Source organism: Hermetia illucens, chromosome 4 (assembly GCF_905115235.1).
Source record: "Hermetia illucens chromosome 4, iHerIll2.2.curated.20191125, whole genome shotgun sequence".
Classification (NCBI taxonomy): Eukaryota; Metazoa; Arthropoda; class Insecta; order Diptera; family Stratiomyidae; genus Hermetia; species Hermetia illucens.
In genome coordinates this window covers 113,009,975-113,033,125 of record NC_051852.1, presented here as the reverse complement: position 1 = coordinate 113,033,125, position 23,151 = coordinate 113,009,975, and the positions used below count along the sequence as shown (strand labels likewise).

At 39.9% G+C, this 23,151-nt stretch overlaps 1 protein-coding gene across 1 annotated transcript in view; it reads left to right on the top strand.

Annotated features, from left to right (window-relative positions):
* LOC119653792 (protein PRY1-like) overlaps positions 1-23,151 on the top strand; it is a 131,604-nt gene that overhangs the window by 51,424 nt on the left and 57,029 nt on the right. Inside the window, exon 2 of the mRNA XM_038058798.1 lies at positions 14,891-15,029. Coding sequence (XP_037914726.1) covers positions 14,891-15,029 — 139 coding nt within the window. The remainder of the gene's footprint in view (positions 1-14,890; positions 15,030-23,151) is intronic.

The window sequence follows — 23,151 nt, the reverse complement described above, 5'->3', positions numbered from 1 at the left end:
ACGCCTCCCTCCAAACTGAGTTCGGATAGAGCATGGTTGAGGTCACCATCGTGGTTATAAGCAGCCTAGAGGTATACCATGGCCCTCACATGTTCGACGTCATTCTTGCCAGGGCCATACTTCCAATAGATGATTTGTCGCAAACTTATCATCATCATCAACGGTATCCGGTGTAGGTCTGCCTTCGCTGCCATCGCTCCATCTTAGGCAGAGTCTGCCTCGTCTGCCGATTTGTCGCAAACGTGTCGTCTTTAACTGTGTTTCCTATCTTTCACCACTTCCAAGTATTTGATGGTGGGCTTGGAAGTAATGATATGATTTCCGATTCTAATACAGGCGTAATTTATCCTCTGGCGTTTAGTGATGAGGACCGCTTGTGTTTTTTCCTCCGGAAATGTCAGACCAGAGCTCTCTAGACAACTTTTAACAGCACTGATTGCCCCCCCCCCCCCCCCCCTGAATATAACTCAGCCGGTTCAAGATGCTTTGCGGCAACAACCAGCGCCACATCATTGAACATGATGTTCCACAGTGATGGGCCCAATACGGAGCTGTGCGGGACAAGCTCGGAGACAACGTACTAGCTAAATAACTATCGACGATAGCAGCGAGATAGGCGGAAATACCAAACTTCGCTAGGGATTTTCGTATTAGATTCCAAACTTCGGTCGCATAAAATTGAATGCATTTTTGACATCCAGGGTTACTACCACGCAGTATTTACTGGTATTACCCTTTCCGTAAACTGCATCTTCGGCCAAGCCAGTAACCAATTTGATGCATCAATGGTTGAGTTAAGTTTATCCTAGAGTTATAATGCAGTAATATAAATATATATATGTGTCCGGATAGCTGAGTGGTTAGATCACAAAGCTGTCATACGGTCGCGGATCAAATCTCACCTACTTAAAAACTAAAGGCGCTGGTGGTAGGTTAATGGGAGAATCCGTCGAGATCTCCCGGCAACATCGAGCACGTATGCAGAATGGTGCACTTCTGCATGGAAACCATGACTGTGCGAAAGTCTCAGTTCACCTTCTTCTCCACGTATTTCCGTTCAATGTTGCTGTTATGGGGGATAGAAACATCAATTATATAAGCGGAGCGAACTGTCTTGGAGTATGGCGATCAGTCAGAACTTGCCGGTTCCAATACGTGCTGTAAACAAAACTATCAAGTACTGCTTGCTGCTCATATCGGAAAACTGAACATGTTCCCGTGGTCAGCCCACGCTTGTATGTAAGGTTTTGATGGACAACCTTACATACATCATTATGCCTGATGACGTATTGCACCGGTGCCATAACAGTACAGCCAGAAATGAGATGGTCCAACGTCTCTAACACCGAACCACACATTCTGAACTGGTCGTTCTCCACCCGTTCTTTCATAATGAGCTTTTTATAAGCTCGGGTGGCTACCACGTTGTCCTGAATAGTACATATGAACCCCCCCGTCTCAGCAAAGATCTCCCTAGCACACAGCCATCTGTTCGACAAATGACTGCTAAAGACAATTCACGTGTTTACCGAGCATTGCCTTCGACTTCCATTCATCGATCCGCTCTGGGTCCGACTTCACCCCACTCAGAGGATGGAAAAATCGATTCTTCACGTTATGTGGAGTCAGCCCACAGTCTGCCTTGCAGACAGCCGCATGCAGGGAACTCGCCTGTTCTTTGCTGTAAAAATAAGCGCGCAGCGAGTCAACTTGGCGATGATGGTGTGCCGCTATGTCAACCACGCCCCTACCTCCGATGTTACGAAGCAGGTTCTTCCACGCAGACTTTGAATGATGCATTCGGAATTCGGACATAGTTGTCCGTATCCGCCGCTGGACGTTTTCCAGATCGGTCTTCGTCCACGGCAATATTCCGAATGCACAAACCAGTGCGCTTATTTTATTCTTCCAATAGAGTAGCGATTTTATTATTATTATTAATATAGATTATAGTATGAAGCATGTTATCCCCAAATTTGATCAAAATCATGCTTTACTGACAAAGTTACAGAAGCTCAAAGTGATCTTTTCCGTATAAATTTACTGGAACCCAAAGTACTAAATATCAATACCACCCTAAAGCGAGTAGTCTGACATGCTACATACAAATGAGCTAGTTCTGTACTCAAATAATAAACAAAACCTTTCATACCTGAAGCGTTGAGCTTCCAATTCCCCGACTTGTTATCTTTTGTGTTTGATCTAAGCTTGTGGCAAGCTTCCCCTTTGGGTGTCCTGTTTTGTTATAGTCCATATTGTATACACCTTGCTATCGAAATAATAGAAAAAAAATCCGCAAATACAGACCCCTGCCTGCGTGAAAAAAGTTGACATACATATGTATTTAAGATGCTTTTTAGTTTGATATCATAATTTTTTCAACTTTGACAATAAAATCGTTTTGTCAATAAAGCTATCAAAGCTGCAAACTCTGAACTATTTTGGAAAAACGCCAATTTTCGTAATTTTCTTTAAAGAAAAAAATCGAATCCCACATTAATGCAATATCTACGTGCACAAATTTGAATGGATTTTGTTATTTTTAGTTATCCACTTTTAAGTCGGATAGACGAGAGCCAAATTAAAAACAACCACTTCCGTTCTACTTTCCTTAATTTGCCAATCTTTAATGAGACTTTCCAGAATCTTAACAAACTAGAATAATGCGAAGCACAAAGAATTTTCCAGCCATTAGTGATTATTTTAAGTGTGCACAAGAGAATATTAATGAGATTGATGAGGCTGCTTGTCCTGCTGTTTATTTTGAGTTCATCTTGATGCGCGTACTTTTATGACAGACAAGTCGACAGAATATTTCGAAAACATTCTGCAGGAGCCAGAAGAACAAGCCAATGCCCTAGTTTTATTTATGGCCTCGGACCCAGGAGGGAAAACTGTCCCGACACAAAATTACACGCAAAACAGTTCACAGCAGAGTTTGTGTGATTCACAGGAGGGAAAATGAATTGTGATGTATCATGAATTATGGAAATGAAGACGCAACAAGTTGTTATTATTAATATATTTTGGTCTCGAAAAGAAGTCGTAGAAGTTTTAATATTGTGGAAATGGTCGTGTCATAAAGTCCAAACAATCGCATAGATGAGGTTTTTCCAACAGCTATTGAAGCTGGCCCGCGTCAGATACTTCATGTGATAGTGATTGTGGTCTGAGTGAGGATCTTTGTCGCAGTTGTCTCGATGGTTGCAGAAATCAAGTATTATAGTGAGGTATGCGACTTCTCGCAATAATACCCAAAGATGTGAATGCAGACAACAGTGTATATGTGGTAATCAAAATTCTGAAGTGGAAAGATTCTGACATATGTTATATAAAGTAGTACAACATTATAGGATAATAAGTCTTCTGAGAAATTGAACCACTTTTAATCTAGAAAATGCCAAATGCCTTCTCTCTCGACTATTAAGCTTTAAAGCGAACCCAAACCACGTACTCAAATCGATAACTCCGTTGTGATCAATTGTTTTTTTCTCATTAGATTATCGACAAGATCCCCAGCATGAAATTTTAGACGGAAACACCCTCCGTATTGCTTCACTCAATCTATGATCATATACCATGTCAGAATCTTAGGCCTCAGCACAAAACAGTACCCCAATTACGGTAGGTATATGCATCACTTACATTGCCTTGCTCAACTTCCGTTTCCTATGCTATGCTATGCTATGCTCAAAAAGGATTTTCGACAATTTGTTGCAGTCAGTATGATTGTACGCTTTACTATAGAGGAAGATTATCCTATTGAATCGGTTGCCTCTATTAGTATCTGTTCCTGCGGCTCTCTTCTCTTGCACATGTATTTCCCTCAGACCTGCATCCTTTCCATTACAGTCTACATCGCCTTCCCATTATCTTGCTTAGGCTAACACTTTGCAAAATTGTCGATATGACCAATTGTTTTTTAAATTTCTGTTGCTGGAAGCGGGGGGGGGGGGGGGGGGGGGGGCGACAGTGGAAAGAATGTCTCACCTTGCAACATTGTTTCGGAAACCAAACTACTGGTGCAAGTAGAAAGAAGAAACCCTACCAAAGGTTAAAAGAAAGCCAGGACACCGAGTGTCTTCTCGAAGACAGCGTGAATTTAGCTGAATTTTTGATGAATTTAGGTAATTTGGACTAGGTTCTTTGCGTTCTGGGGCGTACTTGCCGCATCGACTGTGATAAGTATACCATGCTTTTGTGGTCTGCCTAGGGATCTTTCAAAAAGAGAGAACAGATGGGTTTTAAAGTAGCGGATATGCTTCTCATTGTTTCTATTTTAATTTATTTTTATTTTAGAGAAGTGCTAGTATAGCAGTGGCTATACTAGGTAAATTGCCTCGTATACTCCTCTTTCACATGGGCTTTTAACTGGCATATTATTTAAATAACTTATTGTGCGCGGCGTTTTTGTCATCAGCATCATCAGTGATGTAACAACTGTTGTCCGGTCTAGGTCTGACCTAATAAGTAACTCGAAACAGCCCGCATTTGAGCCGAGGTTCATCAATTCGATGTGCATAAAAGCAGTCTGACTTCCTGCCTACCTCATCGCCCCACCTCAGGCAGGGTCCCAACACTTTCTTTTTCTGTTACTTCAGTCCAACAGAAGATCGACATATGGAAAGAGAAACCCCTTCACGGAGATCATATCAAAAATTTGTTGTTGACTAATGGTATACTTTTCTATGAGACCGAAGCATTCCTAACTTCAACTCAGGATGCTTCGCTCCCAACAAAAAAATATAAACAGTACACTCTTCACGACTCCTCAATCACCAACTCCAGTTGTAGATTATGGAACTGTGAAGAGAAGACCACCCAGCACATAACATCTGAAGTATAACTTAGTGGCAACTTACCATCCTTACTACAAGTATACTCCGCAGAGAATCTTGGAAAATGATCGGTTCAAACTACTGTGGGATCACACTATTGCCACCGACCACAGTGTTAATCACAACAGATCCGAACTAGTTCTGCTTCTCAAAGAAGAACGAGCGTGTTTCATAATCGATATAGCTGTACCGTTGGACCAGAACACTGTTGAACTAGAAAAAATCCGGAACTACTCCCAGTGGTAATTTCAGCGAGGATTAGTCCCGCAAAATTTACAAAAAGCGCTAAAAACGCTAGATCTTAGGGCTGGACTATACATGGAGATGCAAAAAACGGCAATCCTTGCAACCTGTGCTATAGTCCGAAGAGTCCTGTCCGATAACAATCTGACCTAGTGAGTTTCAGTCTTGATTCATACTGTCTTCAATTTAAGATCTATGTCTCTATAGTAAAGAACCACCGCGCCATTGCTTGAAGTGTTTGCGACAATCGGGGTATAGTAATACCTTGTCGCATGGTCGCACAGACTTTGCGTTGAAACGCATCATCGCTGTGATGCGGGCTTTTGGATGTTGGACGGGAAGAGGGTAAGTGCGCTTTTTGAACTATATATATATGTATATATGAACCATATCTATATACATATATACATCGTCTTCACAAGAAAAATTAATATTAATATTATGTAAAACCCATCAAAGTGTAAGTTTCGACGTATGTATAATGAAAGGTGAAGGAACGAAATTTCAAAGACTAAGCCCACTCTCCTGAACTAGCAAGCCAAAAAGAACGAAAAAGTTGGCTGACGGTTTCGTCCAGGGCAGAGGCAACTCATCAGACCCTGCCTCACCTCTGCCCTGAGAGCAGCGTGACCGAAAGTAACGACAGATGATAGTCGCTCCATTTAAATATAATCGCAAACACGTAATTATATTCAAGTGAAATCCGTCATAAGTCCAGACCTAAACCAGCAAGCAAAGCAGAGAATGTGCTCAGGATCAGTTTATCAACCAAAGTTAGCTATTCCCAATCTTAAGGCCAGACCACTATGGATCTCTGGGGATAAAAATATATCTTCACGAAAACTTCGATGGCTCCAGTGATAGCCCTCACCAAACACCGACAAAAAACGGAAGATATTACTTCATGCCGTTAGTACATCATCAAGTAGATGGTGAATTCAGGGCCAATCAATCCTAAACAAAACAAAAACACTAACTATAGTGCATCATTGTTAAATTAGTGTAAGAAACTGGAGGACGCTAAGTTCGGCGATCTAAAGATTAAGTTGATGATGATTAGATGATTGTTGTTCATATTTAAAATAACGTAATAAATATGGTAAGTAAAGAGTGTAGTATAAAATAGGAGCTTTAGGGCTATTTGATTTGATACAGTTTTTTCTAAATACATACATATATGTGTATATTACTAAAACATAAAATGCCGCTATCTAGATCCTTCCCACTTTTGCAAGAATCGATTTCAAGAAAGTTTCACCAACAGATACTATATGTAGTTTGTTCTCAATAAAATTCGATATAGAACTGAAAGTGGTGTGCCACATCTTGTCTTTTGTTCAAGGCTATTTCAGATTGAATTTACCAATCGTAGATGGTTGAGTGTAGTATTCTAGTTTCGAGCAAAATCAATATTTGGTAAATGTGAGAATGTTCTCCTTTCTAAAACTTTTTATCTTATTTCAAATAGAACAGTCGTCTAAGAAGCAAATAGGATTCTTCTTCAACTATTATAATTGAATCTGACACGTAAATGTCCCCTCACGATTAGCAATTGAGACCGAACATGTTTATTTAGTTTGGAACAGCTATAGCATGGGATCTACTATGGTATGTACTCGTAGATACTCGTATATCGCATTTTATAACGCAAGCTATTTACGATGGAGCTAAACAATGGCTTCGATGTGTGGATGATACACTCACTTGTTGCTCTCTCGGGTAAACTATTTCGGACAATCTATTTCGACTCGAAAGACAGTTCAGCGCTATTTGTTTATACACCCACTAAAAATCGAATGTTATTGGAAATTGAGTTTACTTTGGCGACTTGTTGCTCTGTTAATGATGAAATCGTTTCAGAATATTTACTCTAGAATAAAGATAGAATGCGGACACTGGAAAGGGAACAACGAAATGCATTAAACAAAATTAGTATATATTCGTATAATAGCAAGCTAACTTGATTTAATTGAAAGGAAAACAGCGAGTAGTGTATGATGAAACATAGTAAATACAGACTGGTCAATGTCTGTGAAGTCGACAATAAATACATTCAAATGAGAAAATTCATAATATCTGCATTCTATTAAGCAGCAGTATTTTATTGTTCATTAAATTAACTCTTTCGTAACCATCTTTCATAGTCGCTTTCCCATAGGAAGTCTGCTGCCATTCATTTAGCACGCAATTGACGAGTTAGGGCTACAAGCGCTTATCGATAACTTGTACACTAGCACTCTATTCGTAGAGGAAATGAGTCAATCAACCCTTCCACAACGCAGGCAGGTTAAATAGTATCATAAATAACCAACATAATTATGTATAGCTCCCGCGATACTTCTCTACAGTAGTTCTACGCACTATTCGTCTTAAAGTGAAATTACGTAAAAATCTCAATCATCACTTAATATTGTATATGCGGGATGTGTCGAATACTTCCTTGAAAAGCTTCTTCAGATAACTGCTTTCTACCAGATTTTTGCATTTGCAACTCTCTATCCCAACTTTTTTTATACATCCATCGTTATGGCAGATAATAATTGATCAACTCATTGACCATGCAGCTTCTTGAAAAATTCTCATGCCTGGCTACCTGCATATGTGTGTACATAGTTTCGCATCTTCTGCAATAGTTAAAGCTTACCAACGCATCTTAATAGCTTCGGATTGAGATGTACATGATAGTATACTATGCATGATATATATACAGAAGATCAACACAGCAAAGATGAAACTTCTAGATTACCTTAATATCTAATTAGAAAACATTATCTGGGTCCGTATGAAAAAAAAATGAATGAATCACTGAGAGACACTACCTCTGAATACTCAGACCGTGCTGGTCCATTGTACTTGATACCACTAACGTAATATCCTAGATTCCTCTATGTAGTGGCTAGTCATACTTTTGCATATCTTCCTGCATTCAGGCCCTGCCACTTGACCTTATGGAAAGCTTGTTACGAGTTTCTGATAGCAGTATTAGACATTGCTTCAATCGAATTGCTGTTTCCAATCCCAGCAGGGGAAAAGTTGAACCCTCTTTTATTAAAGCATCCGAGATTTCATATCCCTCGCTGTAGTGACCAGATGCCGAGAGTAGTTCCAAGTTTCCACATCAAATTGACGGCTTTCTACGTCAAATACACGACCTTCCAAATCAAATTCACTATTTTCCAAATGAAGTCCATATTTTCCTAAATCAAATTCACGACTTTCCAAATGACACTAATATTTTTCCAAATAAAATTGACGACTATCCAAAATAATTGTTCATGCTATATAGCATTTCCACTTCAAATTAACGATATCCCAAATGAAATTATCAATTTTCCAAAACAAATTAACGACTTTCCACACTAAATTCGCTTTTGATATTACCATCTTTCCAAATCAAATTTACATGGGATCTTCGATTTTCTAAATCCGTTGTCTATTATCAGAATTCAAAGGATGAAAATCACATTTGAAAAACCATTTCTATAATACCAAAAATAAATTAAATGTAGAAGTCGAGCATTCGATTTACTGGGCATTTATTTGAATGCCCCGGGAACCATTCAGCTGAGGAAAAAATATACCAAGGATATAGTATTTCCACCTCAAATGCATGGCATTTCAGATGAAATGAACAATTTTTCAAGTGAAATTAATATTTTTCCAAATTGAATTCACGGTTTTCCAAATCAAATTGACATTTCGAAACAAATTAACGACTTTCCAAATCAATTTAACGCTTCAAATCTTTACGCAATCTAAAAATGAAAAAAAAACAATAAATGAAAAATGACTTCATCGCCGCTACAACATACTTTATATTATATCAAACGTCCAGCCAGTGCAGATGGAACAAGCATCATAATATCAACTATATGAAAATCTCTGAATGTTACTAAAATAACTCGTTCGGTTCGTAAGGGTACAATCACATTTAACATCACTTTTAGTTTACCGAAGAATTTATTTGTGACAACAAAATTGAACTTCGCAGCGTATTAGGTAATTCATTTAAACCTGAATCCTTACTTTCAAATATGTGGGGGGGAGTAAAAACGTTAAATTTAGACCTCTAAGTGGCAACGTCTTATTGCCTTTGTGGATCTGGGCGTTGTCCATTATAATCAATACTCGTTCCCGTGACGAAACCAATTTGGACCCTCGTGAAAATATGCACAATTTCCTTGCATTGCAGGCTGATTGGGTCCAAACATTCGCGCGTAGAACTTCTTCGTTTGTCATGACTGCAATCGGAGTTAAATTTCTCCTACAAACTGTTGAAATTATAGTTAGTGCCCGAGTGTTTCGCCGTGATGGGGTGATCTAAATTAAACCCACATCTCATCAAAGAAAATCATTTTTGGTCATATTCCTTGAAATCTTGCGATATATCGGTGGCATATTCTTTCGTAAGTGGTGTTTCGCAGGGCGTTCATTCAATTCACTTCATGATGTATCTTCCATTTGAGCGACTAAACATTATCCAGAGTTTAAACATGCGCCGTCGATAGGTGCCGTGGAGGAGCTTATCCATCCTCAACAGATTGCGGAGCGCCTTCATTAATTTTTCCACCGCCCTCAAGGTGTTTCAGAGGCGAGCATGTGGTCCACGATATTCTCGGATATCAACCGTGCCCGGCGTCAATTTCCGCCTCCGCTCTTTGTATGACGAACCGCGGATAGTTAAAAACAACGTGCTCCGCTTCCTCCGGACTCATCACGTATGTCGGGCAATACGGGAAGTCATCACGCCTTAAGCAATAAAGCGATGTACGGTACCCTTCGTGTCCACTTAGGAATTTTTTTAGGTCGTAACTAATTTCACCGTGCCGTCGTTCCTTAGGTGATTCATCCCATCTTTTTTCCAATCGGTATGAGGCTGCGATTTTTCTTCTATTTGCTTCCAACTTCAAAGACGATGCCTAGACTAGAGCTGCATAAAGCAATATGACAACTTTTGAGATAAGGAGCCGACGGCTTTCCCTAGGACAACCTTTGCTAACATTCTTACCAACAATGTAGCCACCCTGGAAGCGTTAGTTGCTAAATTTTCAAAATGGGACTTAAATTTTAGTTTGTTGTTGGCTGTGACTGTACGATAGATTCACCAATCCTGATCTTTATCGACGTTTGCTGCCTTCGTTTGGTAATCATTACTACAAAACTATACTCTGCGAGCGTCAGGCCAGCTTCGTCTAGCCAAGATCTGATTTCAAAAATTGCCTCGTTTGTGAGTACCTCGATCTCATCAATATCTTGTGCTACGATAGTCACTCCAATGTCGAAGCCAATGGTTGTCACTCCTGTGTGCCTGTCTGTCAATCTATCTTTTTTTTTTGAGGAGGTGGAAATCTTCAAAAGACACTGGTCTGGACACATCAGCGTGTGGGATTTTTACCCACTAAAACCACCCCCGACTCCCTCCCTGCCCCGCGGAACCACTATAAGGTATTACATCACGGGGCGGAGTTAGCTCACTCTAGCTTAATCCCATTTCTTCTCTACGCGGCGCACGTGACCGCGCTTTTCTCCTTTCTTCTGCCTTTCGCAGTTTATCTTGAATAGATGCGATCATGGAGTTGACCGCATCCCAATTCTCTTGATGTGCTAGCATTTTTGCCACCAGATTTTCTGGTACCAGCACCTCTCCTAGAGTCTCCTCTAAATTCCTCCTTTCTTCCATAAATCTCGGACAGTGGAAGAATACATACTCTGGGTCCTCTGGGACTCCATCACAACTTGGACAGTCGGGTGAGATCTCCAAATTAAACTTGTGAAGGTATTGGAGATGTCCTCCATGTCCCGTAAGAAACTGGGTGAGATTATAGTTAATCTCACCGTGTCGTCTCTCCAACCACTCCTTGATGGCAGGAGTGAGCCTGTGAGTCCACCGACCCTTTCCCGAGCGTTCCCACCGCTCTTGCCACCTATTTATGGATTTCTCCTTCACAGCGTTCTTCGTCTCCAATAAGATATAGATTGATTTCGCATGGTATATATTCACTATCTCATCTGCCAAGATGTCAATCGGCATCATTCCAGAGATGACGAATGCTGCATCATCTGAGACAGTCCTGAAGGCAGAGCATACCCTCAGAGCTGTCCTCCTGTAGACTGCATTCAGTTTGCTAGTATTAACTGATATCCGCAACGACTCGCTCCAAACTGGGGTCGCATAGAGCATGATTAAGGTCACCACCCTGGGTATAAGTAACCTAGAGGTATGCCGTGGCCCTCCCACGTTCGGCATCATCCTCTCCAAGGCCATACTAGCAGTCGATGATTTATCACAAACACACTGTACGTGTTGCTTATAACTGAGCTTCCTGTCTATCACCACCCTCAAATATTTGATGGTCGGCTTGGAGGTGATGATATGATTCCCGATTCTAACACAGGCGTAATTTCTCTTCCGGCGCTTCGTGATGAGGACCGCTTCCGTTTTTTCCTCCGCAAGCGTCAGACCAGACCTCCCTAAGCAGCGTTTGACAGCACTGATTGCGTCGCTTGAATATAACTCAGCATCTTCGAGATGCTTTGCGACAACAACCTGCGCTATGTCGTCAGCGTAACCCGCCACTGTGGGGAAGATTAAGTACATCGTTGTACATGATGTTGCACAGTAGTGGGCGCAATATGGAGCCCTGTAGAACGACCGCGGAAACAGCGTTCTCCTAAGGTCCGTCAATGGTGTCATACCAGAGCCTCCTTTCAGTTAAGTAACTATCGACGATAGCAGCGAGATAGACGGGAATACCAACCTTCGCTAAAGATTTCCGTATTAGATTTCAATTAGCCGAATTGAATGCACTTTTCACATCCAGGGTTACTACCACGTAATATTTGCTGATACTACCCTTCTATATCTTCGGCCAAGCCAGTAACCAATTTGATGGCATCAATGGTTGATCTGGCTTTACAGAACCCATATTGCCGATGTGAAAGGCGCCTTGGCTCTCAACAACCGGGAATAATCTGTTATTGATTACCCTCTCTAGAATTCTCCCCACCGTGTCCAGAAGACATATGGGACGGTATGAGGATGGTTCACCTGGAGGTTTTCCTGGCTTAGGTAGAAGTACCAACTTCTGTCGCTTCCATGCCGCTGGAAATATTCCCTCGGACGCTGCACGCTTCGAACAACTCAGCGAACATGTCCGGGCTGATTTCACTGCAAGCTTCTATCTATCTGTCAGTATGCCTGTCTGTTTGTCACACCCATTTTTCTCGGAGACGGTTATAGCGATTGACACCGAATTTGCGTACAGTGAGTCCCATCCTTCTACGTTCAATTTAATGGGGGTCCCCATACATACAAAAATACATACGAAAGATCCATTCTCAGAAAATACCCAACTCAAAAATCAAATCAAGAGGCTGCCACTGTATGGTGCCTATGCTCCTAAATGCCCTCCATACCGCTATCTGTTCAAATAAAGATAATAATAGTATATTACCAGAGTTTTTAGTAATTGACTGCAAAACCCCCCTTACGTTCATGTAGGCTATAATATAAAGTATGGTCCTGACATGTTTGGTGGAAATCGCACTGTCAGCAAGTTATAATAAGTGGAAATTGTCACTTCTTTGCAAATCCAAGACCGTACAGTACCGAGTCATCTTTCACTATTGGCAAGAAACTTTTCTTACCCTCGATGATGCCGTTTTCCTCCTTCACTTTTGTCTAAGCATTGACTTCTACCTCCTTAACTTCTGGTTTCCGTCGAGGTTTCGACCGGGTTTGGTATCCCTAGAGCTTTTTTAGGCATTTGTAGTCATGCTTCAGATCCTCCTATGCTAAGTAAATAGCTTTCACGGCCTTCAGTTGTTCATAGCCATTCAAGTCTGGCCTCATCTTGCACGATGCAGAAATTTCCAACCATAAGCTCGATCAGCGCTAACGAGTTGAACTGCACTTATATATATAATATTCACACTCCGACGTGAATCCTCCAATCAGCTTGGGTAGAAAAAATTGCTCAGTCTAATATGTCAAGTACCTAGCAAATAATTAAATGAAATGACAACTTATATTAAAAAACGTGGCAAAGCATTTGTTGAGAAAAGTCAAACCTGGTTAGCTCCAACGTGCCATGAATTCCATAGAAGGATTCAGTCATATAATAGTTCACCAAAAGAAGCTTCAAATAAAACCTCTATTAGTAGTAGTAGTAAAACGATACTGAATAAAACCATTCTCATCCATCCTAGGATTTTTGAGTCACGTCATCTAATCATCTTTTAGAACATAAAATAAAAATAGGAACGTCAGTCATCCACATCCCCAAAGGGATGATTCATATTGACACAATATTGCTCCTAACGCTTCCGTAATGCACGCTTTCTTCCCTAAATTCTACCAGAACCCTTCGTCGTCCTTGCGCAATTTAATATTCACAACTCGTTTAGCTTTTCCTTTAACATTTTAGCTCATTTTATTTACTTTAAGAATTCCATTTTCCGCTCAAATTGCAAAACTTGAAGACACTCTCGTACCATTACATCGCAAAACAAGTAACGAAATTTCCCCATATTTCCATCAGATATCGCTGTCTCTCGGAAAATAAACATGAACAGATAACTCTATCATGACAATGTTTAAGACGTGAGATGAATCCTTGCCATGGGATTTCATCGCCCCGTATAAAGTGCCATTAATTTCTGTTTATCTTCCTCCTAGTTTGCTATTTTTTCACTTGGCGTGATAATGGCTGTATATCTTTCACCAGGCGAAATGTGAGGAATCAGAATGAATCGAAATTCAACTGATTTTCCAGAGATAATTCAGACATGTCCATGTTAGCTTTATTTATCAGTAACGAGTTTTCGATGATGGCATCGTTGGATGAGAGAAATCAATCAAGCTGGCTTGAATGAATAATTTCGTGAGAGACATGTGCTCAGCATGAACATGTATTCGAAGGAAACAGACATCACTCCGAGGAATGTAAACAGAATTCAATCAAGTAATCAACAAGGACTCAGCAAACAATTCGTTAAGCACGACGGGCGCTGCCATTTATCGAATGTCCTCAAGCGCTCCAAGAGTACCAAAGTTGCTCAAGTATGAACACTCAAAAAGTTAAATTAACAAATTAATTGAAGTCATACAAACAATCTGTGTAGACATGGAAGCATTATAAACTACACTCGAAGCATTTAAAGGTTTCCACCTGAAACATGACTTCAGAAGTCATTAGCCAAGTGCATGCACGTACAGAGAAAGATATCTGAGGCAACACTGCATGTCTAAGAGTTCTCGCTTAAGGTCAGTGCTTCACTTCCATCAGGAAATGGAAGAACCATTTGAAATGCTCCAATTTACTCAAATACGTTGACGTAAGGCTTCAAAGGCACGAAACATAAACCTTGTGCCCGCGAGGTGATGAAAGCGCTTCAGCGTTGAAGTTCACTTCATATTCCTCAAGAACAGAAAGTGATACTTTCAGCGAGATGAATCTTTGAGTGGATTTTTTTATTCGAAATGGATTGAATTGAAATGGAAATGTCTTGGGATGATGACTGCTTTCTGGATTAGTTGAGAAGATGGTTCTTTGACGTTATTTGCTTAATTTTCCGGTTCTCAAAGTTTGCCTTTACTTTTTCAGCGAATATACTTTTGACCTTGGGAACCTTGCATAATCGAAAAGTCCTGAATTTTATTTATCCTTACCAAATGTGACCATTTAAATTTTGCTAGCATTTGTATCGATTTGCGGACAGAAACTTATCTGGATGCATTCCAACTTGACATGTATAGTCCCAGCATGTAAATACAATATTGAAGTCACTTTTTTATTCATTTATTCCAGGGAGGAAGCCATGGTCATGGCAAATTTACGTAAACGCGTTGCAGCCGTCGATTTGAGCCGTAAAAAACTTGGAGATGACCCCAATGCAAATGATACAGGACAATCTGAACCATTAGACAATCGTCCACTTTTGCCAAAAGTAAGTCAATATTTTGAGATTTTCATTAGATTTATATTGATTTGAATGAAAATTATCCAACATATCCGGTACCATAAGTGGAGAGACTTCACGAGGTGCTATTATATTCTGCTCAAGATCGTATTTTATATTATATGAACGGTTAAACCACTATGAATAAAACAAGCCAAAACCCGGTAGTGCAACGCGTCATATATAAAAGGTTTTGTGAATTTCTTATGTAAGTAGCATATATGTAATATGTAATGTAGTGCAACACTCCCTCTAGTGTGACATTGACGTTTCCGGTTACAGAGAATTTACACGAAAGAGACAATTTTGAGCTACTGCAACTTTGTTAGCAGTGGTACGATTTTGGCTAATCTTCGGGATATTATGCTTCATACCATAGTCTATATTACTACTACTTCTGAGACTTTGGGATAAACTGGGGATTTCTAGTCAGTTTCCCCGAAACATGGTAATATACAATTATTAACTTTGAGTAGATGTCGGTATGGAGGATATTTTGGGGTCTGGACACCCCATTAGACCCAGCTTCATATTTTTTTTAGATTTTTGGGCTGGGAAGTTTCTGACAATAGGGCTCTTGAAAAACTGATCAGTTAATAGGCCCAGCACTCCCCACCTTTGTGTGGCCTATATTTGGGCTATGCTCTTATATATATGTACATAGTTCAAGTTGGAAGTCAATTTGGACATCGCCCGTTTATATTCATTACGGCAGGTTACGACAAAATAAACAGGTTGTACAGACCCTGACCGAATTATTACACGCACTATCGTTTTGAAGGTTTTGTGTAAAACAATGTCTGTCTGTCTGCCTGTTTGTTTGTCTGTCACACCCAAGAAGGGGAGAGCGGCGGCTGGAAAGTGGTCATTTATTCCATCGATTCATTGTCAGAACTCACTCAACCGAAAAATCTGAAAAATAGGGTGCCTAGGCTTCATACCGGTATTTGTTCAAATAAATAAATAAAGTTAATAATGGTATATTACTATAATTTTCAATAATTGATTGCAAAACCGCCGCTTAAGTTTATCCTCATTATCAAATAGGTTATAATATAAAGCATGATTCTGCCAAGTTTGGTAGAAATCGCACTATTACTAGCAAACTTATAGTAGGTCAAAGTTGTCGCTTTAGTGTAAATTCTGAAACTTTAAATGGCACCAGCGCGCTAAAGTGAATATTCTGACATAATATATACATATACATTACGTGCTAGTTACTAATGGAGCAAATTTCCACTCAAATATTTTAATATGAAAAATATACAAAACCTTTTCATACCCGACTTGTTTCTCTTTACCTGCACACATATTTGCAAAATTTATTCGAAATATAGTGTTTTTTACTAGGTTTTTTTAGGACAGTTATTATAAAGTCCTATTTCACACACCCCTTGGTATTTATCAACAGTGACTCATCAAATTGCAACAGATCGATTAAGCTTTCGAGATATTCTTTGATTATTATTATTAGTTTTGCAACGGCAGGGAGAACGCAGGTACCTCTCCAATTGGCTCACTTTAAACGGGTGCCCTTTTTGGAATCATAATGATCATCCCCTTTTTTCACTATCTGGGAAAGATATGCCATTCTCGGGATTTTCATACGATTGGAAATAGCAGACCTGCATAAATTGCAGGCGTAGCGATAAATCTGTGAAAGACCGTCAAGATTCAGATTACTTTTCTTCTGCTTGGAGGAACAGTCCGTTGCCGCCTTTTACGGTGACTAGTCATTTCATCCACGAGAGAAGGACCTTCACTGGATGTGAAGTAGTTGAAAACCGAGGTGAAGTGTTCTTTCCACTACTTCTTGCTTATCATCGGGGATGGGAAATCGACCGCTAACGTCCTTCATAGGACCATCGAAGCATATGCAAGCTTTTTTGAGATGTGGTATACTGTTTTGAAATCATAGCAATTTGCAGCATCTTTCGCTTCCCTGACCAACGCAATAACTAATTCCCTGTTGTCACAGTGCACATTACATTGAATTGCTCGGGATTTCGCTCAGAATCGCTCGCAGAGGTAAATAGATCCTTCGATTTCTTCAGTTAGGCCATCTGCTTCCACGACTTTGCAGCCAGATCTTGTGACGCCCCTTCTGGACCTAACCGACCACCTACATAACAACCAACAAAAGAGCGTTTTCCATGGAAGCCAAATACTCATTGAATTCGCAAGTGAGTTACTAAAAGTATCTGTCGAGCGACAGCTGGGTCATACAAGCGGGGCATGTGGAACTTGGAGGGTCGTACCACTCCAAGCCTGCAAGAAGTGGTGGACACAACCCGCGAAACGAAGTTAAGGGAGATGATGCTTTCTTTCGAGCCTGATGTTACGCACGTCTACAGGACAACTTCTAAATCTTCTAAGTCTAATTGCCCGTACGATATCAGTCAATTAAAACGCAACTAACCTTATAGCAGATTCTTTGCTCGAGCAGGAAGGCGGTGGAAGTTGCAGAAATCCACAAACTTCCCACCATTATAGTTGCGGTCACCACGACCGTATTTCTCAATCACATGTCCGAGCTTTATTGTTTTCGTTTGACCAGTTCGATTCTATGTTATTCGTTCTTTATTCTTCCATACTGACGTTGTCACCATGTAATTCATCTTGCCTGCATTAATGTGCAGCCCAAGATCTCGCGCCATCTGCTTGATCTGGATGAAGGTAGACTGTACATCTCACGTTGTTCTTCCTATAATGTCAATATCGTCAGCGTAGACTAGTAGACTATAAGTTGGGAGCTTAAGTACTGAGGAAGAGAGTAAGTAGCTCTCGAAATGCGTATTTACTAACTATTAAAATATATTGTAGTAGGAGAAAGCTACCGAGTTTTATTTTTATTTAGAAGAACTACAAGCATCGGAACGATAACTATCAGTCTTATCAATTTCGCCAGGATACCGAATTCTCTCATTGACGTGTACAGTTCTACCCTGGTATTGCTATCATAGGTAGCCTTGAATTCAATGAAAATATGGTGCAACTGAAGTTTTTCTATCGCTTGCCGCAGAGAGAAAATTTGATCTGTTGCTGATTTGCCTGAAGTGACGCCTCTTTCGTATGGGATAATGATGTTCTGGGCAGCCCCATCCAGGTAAAGCAAGATAGCAGAGAATATCTTATAAATGGTGCTCAGCAACGTGATACCTCAATAATTGCTGCACTTTTTATGTATGGGGCAGGTAATGCGTCATTGCCAGTCGTCAGACATTGATTCACTATCCCACACCTTGATCATTAGTTGATGAATGGTGTAATTGATCGTCTTCACATTTAACCAATTCGGCTATAATTCCATGGGCTCCTGGCGACTTATGATTTTTAAGCCGATCAATCGCCCGCACTGTTTCTTCTGTACTTGGTGGTGGCAGTATTTGTCCATCGTCTTCATTTGGCGAGCCCTTCAACTCGCGAATATTTTGGTTGTTGAGCAGTTCATCAAAATATTCAACCCATCGCTCCAATATGCGCTTGGTGCAATATACAGAATACATTAAAATGTAACTCAGGTACTCAAATATGAATCAAAGAAAGAAAAGGACCAGATCATTTTGCCTTCAAACAATCAGTCAAATACCGGCTGACCCAAATACCGAATTCGATATTCCAGGCACGGACCAAGATTTATAATGAAATAATAAAGTTTCGTCAAATTTTGTACGTACGTGTGTTTCTAAAAATTGTAATCACTTTTTCTAATTTAATTTTCAAGTGGGAGTTTTCAATTTTTTTGGCTGGAAATACATGGTGATTTTACAAACTGTAAAATAGTTTAAAGTCAAAATACGCTTTAAAATAATTTTGACTGCGTCGTCCGAATCTATACCCCCAATTTGGATCTCATTGTGGTTGTGTCCTACACTGCCGGTGTGTTTTCTCCAAACATTTTTCCAAACCCAACTGCATGTCAATACTGAACTCGATGGTTGGTTGGTTTCCATCTTAGATTGGTATCTCTTCTGATGTTCGCAAGAATACCGGTAGCTTCGTGCTTCAAATTGTTCATCACCGTTGTCAGGAGAAGAACGGCATTCGGATTGATTTTGTACAAGCGTAGTACTTGTAGTAATCGCAAATGTGATATTGAGTTAAAGACTGATTTATAATCGATATAAGCTATTGAAATATTCCCTTTTTAGCGGACAGTCTACTTTACAGCCACTGTATTGAGAGAGCCTTTAGTACCTCTCTGTTACTCTTTAGCTATACATTTATGAACATCAACATGATTTGGATGTTTGCGCAAGAAATGAAGCCAAAAACTTGTAAATGGTAGGAAGACTAGTAATTGGTCGACATTTTGAAGGATTGGCATATAATTGGAGAGATGGTAGTTTCCAATGACATCCGCAACACATCTATGCACTCTTGGAGAAAGATTTCAAGAAAGTGCTTGCGTGACGTCGGCAATCTCCTTTCTCTACCTTTCGACTGTTCTGTTAAGTCGAAATGCCCAAAATGGGAATACCTCTGTTTTTAGCTCCAAGATGTTGATTGTAGACAAATAATCGTGCATGATCTTCTGTCATAGCAGCCAAATGTACACCTAGAGATTAAAGACTATTCACATCATTCGAAAAATAGATTATATAATACTTAGATTTACCGAGCTAATTTAGTTTAGAAATTGCAAGCCTATAAAGAATAAGTAACTTGCATTTTGAATGTCATTGACCAATGTCATCATTTTTGGTGCAAAACATCGTTTACATAGAAATATTAAATTGGCCTAGATACATGGATTTCAGCAGCTTATCTGGCCCTGTATACACTTGCATAATCTTTTATGCAAGACCATTGAGTTGATAATTTACAATCCGCATGACCACAGTCGCACATTGTGTCACTTCGAGAAAAACCATTGCCCACCCTAAAGCAAAATACTTTCGGCCTGGCAGTCCCCTAAAACACATTTCAATTAGTCTTTTCCCATTAATATCCGTAAATTCACTTCCTCATCATGACATGCAAAAATTCTCCAACTTTTATTCTATTCCGTAAAACATAGCATGAGACAAACAGTCAGACAGATAGCACTTTTGCAAGTACATTTGGCGCCATAGGGGATGAAACCTCTGCCAAAAACGTTATAAATCATAGAAGAAATTTTAGAGCGAAGAAGGAAACATCCTTTTCCCTGAATGGGTTTCATTGCTACCATGGAATTTCCCGCTTATTCACTTACAGGAGTCAACAGGACTCCATTTCTAGAAAAAGTTTGTGCGTTGTCGGGAATCTTTTGGGGATATTGAAACAGAGCGTAGAAACCTAACAATGGCTGTACGGTTTTTGTGGTTCCAAAGTCTCTTGTTTGAGGCTAGTTTTTATGGGTGGACACAAGCTAGTTTTGCAGTGCAAAGTTTGAATTCACGATTGTATGTATATTTGCTCATGGTTGCAAGAAATGAGATGCGTCGGAAAAAGGAAAATTTAGGGCGGTTACTGCAGAGTATGATACTGAGGGAAACGCAAGCATGAACTTTTGCAAAGAATAGCATGAAATTTTTTCTTGAATTAAAAGTTAGCTTTCCAAACTAATTGCTAAGTTTCAACATGCCAAATAGCGACCAATGGACGGACCTAACAAAGAGACCATATAAGGCGAACGATGGATAATCTGTAAGCATTCAAACAAACAAAATTTCGTGAATAGCTTTCTTTTTTATTTTAAATTCTCTGTACTTTTTATGTCAAATGAGCTGGCATGACCTAGACTTCTGCAAGTAAATTACATTACAATATATGTATGTCTATATTACACCCATTAATCAATTAAGACACTAGCCTACATATGTTACCATAACACAAACTTTCAAAAAGACGTAAACATGCATATGTTACTCCAGAGTTGGTGCTTGTTTACCACTCTTCGGATTTCCAATGTCTGCAGTCAATTGGAAAAGAAAACTTCACCTTCTTTTCAATCAGGTTACATGCGTACATACATATGCCCTTCATTCAGCTTCTACATATCCTCATTCTTGATGATAGCACCCAGAAGAAACGATGCAGTGTTAACTTGACCCTAAGTCAGATAATAAAAGAATTTTCTGAAAAAAGTTTCCTTTCTGTCAGCTTATTGTTGAGAAGTCAGGAAAGCCATTTGAAAAGTTTATAGTTCCTCTTGACTAGCAATAATTTACCCTTAAGGTTTGTACCCAATTACTCAGTAATGGATTTCCGTCGCATTATTATGGTGAGCAAAATGGACTGATTACGGGTTGTATATTGCAGAATGATTGAATGTACACTTTTATGGAAGTCCTGAGATTGTAAGGAGGAGACGTTATGGGGCACTAGACTTGCAAAATGTAAGTACATGCAATGAAATTAGCTTCAAATTGGCTGTAAACCAACTATGTAATTGAATTTTTCACTTATAGGCGGTCACATCGACTTGTTAACATGAATCGGTTTAAGAGTAATGTAGCTAATGAATTCATTATTGATCCTCGATTAATTGGCATTCCCAACCAGGTACATGACACTTTTGAGATATCATCTGATTTTCTCCTTTTCACACTATTCGCACCACTTTTGTCAACAAACATCGCAAAGATGTTCAGCCCACCAGATTAAATTGCTTTTTCACCTTGTTATTCTTACTCTTCCAAATTCTCGAGATGCAGCTTGAAGTTCAGTTTTTGGTTAATCATGACTGATAAGTATTTAAGCGTTAGTTATGAATGTATGATGTATTCGCCAATCCTGATCTTATTCGCCGTTTGCTTCCTTCGCTTGGTAATCAAAATTTCGGCTTTATGCTTTGCTAGCGCCAGACCAAAGTCTTCCAGCGAAAATTCGATTTCACAAAGTGCCTCGTTTGTGAGAACCTCGTTCTCCTAAATACCTTGTGCAACGATAGTCACTCCGATGTTAGCTGCCTAACCAATAACAGAGCAGCTGCAACTTCAAAACTCCATTATACATCATTACCCCCAGCAAAGGTCCAAATCATAAAACACTAGCTTTCTTCCGGAAGAATTTTCTGACTATACGCACCAGCTATTTGGGACCGCCTTATTTGGCTAAAGGCGCTGTTACCATATTTTGCTTTATTCTGCAATATCGGACACATTCTTCACATGAAGAGTAACTACCGCGAAAGATTTATTGGCGTCCATTGCTTTCTCCGCAATATTCGTCAAACGTACTGATCGCATTGATAGTAGATATTGGCTTTCCACCATCCACGTTCAGTTCGACCTGCCAGTTATGCCTGAAGAGTCCGCAATTGACTCGCATGGAAGGAATGCAGTTTTGACTGTTCAGGCGACCGATAATCAATTGAAAAATGATTCGGACAACCGGCCAGCCATATTTGTTAAGGCTGTGAGCAAGAATTTTATGGCGGTCTTCGTCGCTGGTAAATATTTTTTATGAACACTTACACACGAAAATATGTCGCTAACGTTGGCTGTGTCTCCTGGCTTTATACGACCTTCGCGAAGCTTTTCAATTGCGGTATTCCATCAAAAGTTGGGCATTCGTTCCTTGAATGGAGTGCGGCGTGATATGGAAGTATTACATCCTTTCTGTACCCTTTCAACAACTTGTGTTAGATTTCCTTTTGCATTCATTTCCCATCGGCATCGTCTGTGCGTCCGTTTGTGTCCAGATGGCTCAAGTGGTTTGAGCGCTGGGCTGTTCTTGCGGGAGGTCATGGTTCAAATCTCTTTGGATGTCGATACCAGTTGACTCAGCTGTGAATGAGTACCTGAGTCAAATTAGGTTAATAATCTCCGGCGAGCGTAAAGCTGACCACATTGCTTCCTACAATGTACTGTAGTTTACCGTTCCAGTCTTGAATGAAGTGCTCTAACACACTTGAAAGCCCTGATCCAATGTGAATTGTTGCGCTAACGATTGTTATTATCGTCCCCTGCAATAGTATTTCTTCAAACATTTGCTTATCAAGTCTCTTAGATATCCAACCCTTTACAGCAGTTTTGTTAATACGTTTTCCTCCTGTCCCACGCTCCATCTGAAAGATGAGAGGCTGATGGTGGCAGTGCGTACATTCCTCGCTCGCCTGCATTGGAAATCCTTAGATAATGTGTTACTAACACACATAAGATCTGTTACCGATTCCATATCC